The sequence below is a fragment of the Pygoscelis adeliae genome, unplaced genomic scaffold (assembly GCF_000699105.1).
Source record: "Pygoscelis adeliae isolate BGI_AS28 unplaced genomic scaffold, ASM69910v1 Scaffold664, whole genome shotgun sequence".
Taxonomy (NCBI): Eukaryota; Metazoa; Chordata; class Aves; order Sphenisciformes; family Spheniscidae; genus Pygoscelis; species Pygoscelis adeliae.
The window spans coordinates 2,416,778-2,421,851 of NW_008824762.1; the positions used below are offsets into that span (position 1 = coordinate 2,416,778).

Below are 5,074 nucleotides of genomic sequence, written 5' to 3' on the forward strand. Positions count from 1 at the left end.
ACCCCTCCAATAGCCTCTGCAGCCCCCAGCCCCCCCCCCAAAGCCACGCCAGATGAAGGGGCTACAGCTTCAGCCCCATCCCATGACCCCGCAGCCATGTCACACCTCAGCTGGCACATGCCACCGACTGCCTCCACGCTGGAACAGAACACCCTAAGCAAGACCTGCTGGCGTCAAATGCTATATGGGCCGGGCATCCTTGCAGGTCCCCGGCTGGCCGTGCCTGAGGCGGCTCCACAGTAGTAATTAACATGACAAACATTATTATTATTATTAGTCATAACAGCTGGGCCCCAGCTAAGCCTGCTGGCAAGCTGGCCCACTGACAGCCAGAAACGCCAATGCACAGCTCTGTGTTTGGTGCCAGACCAGGGGGTGGCAAGGAAAAAGACTGTCATGGGTCCCCCTCCTTCCCCCCGCAGTGTCTCCGTGCCCCATCTGCCTGCAGACAGGGGAGGAGTCGTCCATGCCTCAGGCTGATCTCCCCGCCCAGCCCTGCTTAACCACCCCAGGAAAGATCTGAGCCAAGACCAGACCGAGGACCTCAACACGGGCTGGGTACCAGCATCCGAGGCAGGACACGCAGCTCCGAGTGACAGGGATGAAGCACTGCCCAGGGGGACGCCCAGGGCAGCTGTGAGAAACTCATCGCCGCTTAGGTAATTAAATTAATTTCACAGCTACTCACTTTTCTCCCCCAGCTCCCCACCCCAGACTAAAATTAGCCAGACAGTACATATGAGTCAGCCTTCAAGAGGTTAAGACCAAACGGCTGTGAAAATGCCAGCCCCTCCTGCAAAGGTGGGGGCTGAAGCGAGGCAGGAGCCAGGGACTCGGGGAGGGGGGACAGCTCACGCGGGAGCACGTGTGCAAGCATACGTGTGCCACAGCGAGGTATGTGACCATGGGCATGTGTTCGAGTCGTATGGTTCAATATGGGAAAAAAGAAAGAAAAAAAAACCTGGGAAGTTTCAGGCAGGGTTTTTTTAGGTTGAAAAAATCAGACCTTGCCTCCTAGTGTTTTCTTGGAAGAGGCCCTGGATATGGGAAGATGGTGGGAGAATAGAGAGGCCTTGAGTCACCGGGGGGTGGGCAGTCATTCGGGAATCCCAAATCTGAGCAGGGCTGTGCTCCAGCCAGAAATCCCCAGCACTGAGATTGCATCGGGCTGTTTTAAAGCCTCCTTGGAAGTGGCAGCCAGGCCCTGAGCTCCTGCACTGCCGGAGCATCCCCCGGTCCCAGGAGCAACTGAGCAGAGCCCAGTGGGGCAGGGATCCTCGTGGAGCATGTGGCTGGGTGCAGAGGGTGTTAAGCCAAAGATTTGTTAAGCCAAAACACCTGTCCCTGCTCAGGACTGCAGATTCAACCCCCAAAAAACCATCATGCTATCCAAGAGGAAGAAGGACAAAAGCAGGGCAAGAGACTGGCGGTGGCCACTTAGCCCGGCCAGTGTGGGATCACCAGACATCCTTTAATGGACCTAAGAAGCCATCGCTGAAAAATCAGCTCTGGAAACAGAACATCTTCTTCAAGCAAACACTTCCTCCAACATTACACAACGTTCGCGTTTGGGTTATATGCATTTTGTGGAACTCCGGGGGAGAAACACTGACAGGTCCCGGGGCTGTGGGAAGCATTGCAAACTCACCGAGAAAAGACATCATCTCCCCAAAACCCATCTTGAACACATAGTTCCCCATCGCGGCCCCGAGGGCCCAAAGTTTCATTAAAGAAGAAAGCAAAACCACACAACAACCGTTAGATAGCAGGCGGCACTCCGGGGAATTGCAGCCGCTCCCGAAGCCTCCATCCCCCTGGAAGATGTGACACCCCGGAGCCCGCAGTGCCCCCACCATCGGCAGAGCCACCCCCCAGCTACCGTCCCAGCTCAGCCTAGTCCTCGGCATCCCAGGAGAGGCACAGCCCAGGGATGGGAGAGGTGGGGGAAATTGGGCAGCCTCCCGATCGGCGGATGATGCACACTGGCTGCCAGCGCTGTGCCGCTGCCCGGCTGGCTGAGCCGGCAGCACGCTGGTGGCCTCTGCGCCTGGTGACCTTTTGTGCTGCACTTTGGTTTACTTTTGCTCCCAACAGCAGCAGCAAAGCCAGAAGGGGAGGGCAGAAGCCCAAAACCAGGGCTGCTGCTCCCAGCCCCCCACCAGGCTCATCCGAAGCTGGCCATGACGTGCCAGCATCCCCAGCGTGCCGCCGGTGAGGATGCCACGCACTGACAAACAGCTCTCAGCCCCCATGGACGATCGCCACCCAATGTGACAGACCTCCAGCTCCAATTTAGACACTGGGGGAGCCAACCACGACATGAGGCATGACGTTCCCTTCCTTGAAAGGGAGCGGTACCGGCAAGACTCAAGCTCCTACATCCCTGGGGGCCACTGCAAGGGAGGGCTGCTGGTGCAGCCAGCCAGAGCCTGCTCTGAGCAACGGTCCCAACAGTGGGGATGAGCAGGGAAGAGAAAGACAGAGAAAGAAAAGCCTTTCTTACCTTCTTCAGAGCCACCGCCCGCCTCCCCTTCTAGCTCTGAGAGACGGAGGGGCAGGGGAGCGATGGGAGCAGGGAGAGGAGGAAGAAGGGAGGTGCGAGACAGAAAGAAAGAGAAATCCAAGTTAAGCAGCTTTGCCTTAGTCAGACAGGGGCACACAGAGTGCAAAGGAGAGCCCCACACCTCCCCGACACTGCATCTCAAACCGAGCTCCTGGCTTCGGGCACCCCCAGGGTCCACCTGGGCATCCCAGAGATGATGTCCAAACCCCAAGAGGCTGCTTTCAGGTGGGGAAGAGGGAACAAAGGGGAGCCACTACAAAGGGCTGCTCCAGGAAAGCCAGCAAGCACCAAAGAAGCATCAGCTCACCCTTGGGGGCAAAGCGAGAAGGGTCTCACTGGGTGGACTCAGCCAAGCCGTGCTCCCCAGGCTCAGCCAGGTTTTGGGGGTGTTACACTCAGCCCTGAGATGGCCCAGGAAGGGTCCCAGGTGCTGGGGAGCAGCGAGGTCTGGCTTGGCAGGCTGCTCTGGGACATGTCCCCAGGAGAGTGGGGCCTTTGCACCTGGAGACCGTTCTCCGGGATGGAGAGGGCTCTGGATACTGTTCCGGCTGACAGGCTCAGCTCCCAGAGAGCAAACCCTCTCCGGCTGTGCTGGGGAGAAGGGATGGAGCAGGTGAGGGAGGGAGGAGTATGAGGCTGGGGAGGAGGCAGAACCCTCAGGGCAGCACCAACATCCTCCACCTTCACACAGTCCCAGAGTCCCCATGGGAGGTGACAAGGACCCCAGGGCTACCTGGCCCCAAAAGGGAGGCAGAAGTGCCTTCTCCAGCCAGAGGACCCTTCCAGGGGTATCCTCACGGATGCCCCCCTCCCAAACACCACCTGTAGCCCCCGTGCCCGCACTCACCTCCCACTGGATGCAGCAGGATCTCGGCTGGGTTGTGGGGTTTCAGCCCTAGCGCTGAGAGCGGGGTCTTGGCCAGGCCAGGGGGAGAACGCACTGTCGGCATGGATGATACAAGAGCATTAGTGGAGGGGTGGGAGGCGAAGCTTCAGAAAGGCCCCATGACCCATCCCACCCACCAGCTGCCATCAGGGACTGCCAGGAAGAGCCCTTGTGTGAAGTAGCACCCCGTGGAAGGGCACCAATCCCCCTCTCCATTTGGGGATGCACACAGGGAGGGAGGTGCCTGGGAAGAAGCAGTCTGCCCCATTGCGGGGCTGGTAGGATGGAGAAAGGGGGCAAGTCCTACCAGGGCAGGCCCAGACCCCATCTCCCAGCAGCATCCCCATGAGGGAATGGTCCCACCATAGGCACGAAGCCTCTTTCTTTGCCCATGTGCAAGCAGCTGCCCCCCCAACCCCACAGTCACAAACCTTAACCCCCCTCTGCCAATCTGTCTGTCTGAGCTGGGACCGGGCTGTCCCGGAGCAGCTCATCACCCCCACGAAAGGGACAGCAGGACTGCCAGAAAAACCCCCACCCTCCAGACCAGCTCGACAGGTGGGTGAGGATGTTCACACAGGGCATGTTCCCTGAGGGGTGGCAATGCAAACATGAGGTCTGTACCCCTGTGCCCATACGTACATACCAGGAGGAGCTGCGTATGTATGTATGACTATGGTATGGATGCACCAGCAGTGCAGGGCGGCAGGGTTTCACGGGGCTGGGTGGACCACCCTGAGCCAACTGTGCCTCCTCTCCCCTCCTCCCCCCCGGGTTTGACCCATCTCCCTGATGCTGCATCTCCCCGGGGGAGACCTCCAGGTCTCACCTCCAGCAAAAGGGACTGGAGGGCATATCCCTCCGTCAGCATTTGAACATCCCCGACTGGTGGTGCGGGCACAGGGCCCATAGTGAAGCCAGGAGGCGGCGGATGGTGGGTGCTCCAGAGGAAAGCCAGACCCTTGCCCCGAGGCCAAGTCCCCCAGGCAGCCTGGAGCTGGAGCAGCCGAGCAGCCGAGTCCCTGGGAAACCGAGATGGCAGCACCTTCCCCAGCGGGTGTCCGATTTCCCCAAATCTGGTCTGCTGCAAGCCGCAGTGTCAGCTCACGCCTCTGTTGGCTGATGAATGGCAGGGTCCTCCTCCTCCGGGACCACTGTCTCCCCATGGAGGGAAATCTCTCCTGCATCCTCCCCCCCCAAGGGGGCACTTTGGCAAAGCCTGCAAGCTGCAGCTTCAAACCTCCGGGTCCGGCACTGGCCAGGAAGCACTGCCTCCAGGCCACGTCCCCAGCCAGGCTGTTCCCGTCACCTCTGTAAGTGACTCATCTCCCAAAACGAGCCAAGGAGCTGCTGCCCTGGGGCCAAGCTCTCCGGGTCCCCCGAACAACGGGGCCATTTCGGAGCTGCCAAATGCCCCAGGGACGCTCTGAGATAGGGCTCAAATGCCAGCGGGTTGCAGGGGACGAACAGCAACAGCGCAGGAGGAAACAGCCTCAAGCCCCATGGGCTGAGCTACGGGGAGCAGGCGGCCCCGTTGTGACCAGGACATGGCATCAGAGGGGGCTGCGCCCAGCCCGAGCATCCCCAGGCCTAGAGCATCCCTCAGCATCCAGCCTACAAAAGTG

At 59.8% G+C, this 5,074-nt stretch overlaps 1 protein-coding gene across 1 annotated transcript in view; it reads right to left on the bottom strand.

Annotated features, from left to right (window-relative positions):
* TNS1 (tensin 1) overlaps positions 1-5,074 on the bottom strand; it is a 41,269-nt gene that overhangs the window by 9,333 nt on the left and 26,862 nt on the right. The window contains exons 18-19 of the mRNA XM_009323551.1: positions 3,411-3,503; positions 2,504-2,539 (exon numbers count right to left, since the gene is read on the bottom strand). Coding sequence (XP_009321826.1) covers positions 2,504-2,539; positions 3,411-3,503 — 129 coding nt within the window. The remainder of the gene's footprint in view (positions 1-2,503; positions 2,540-3,410; positions 3,504-5,074) is intronic.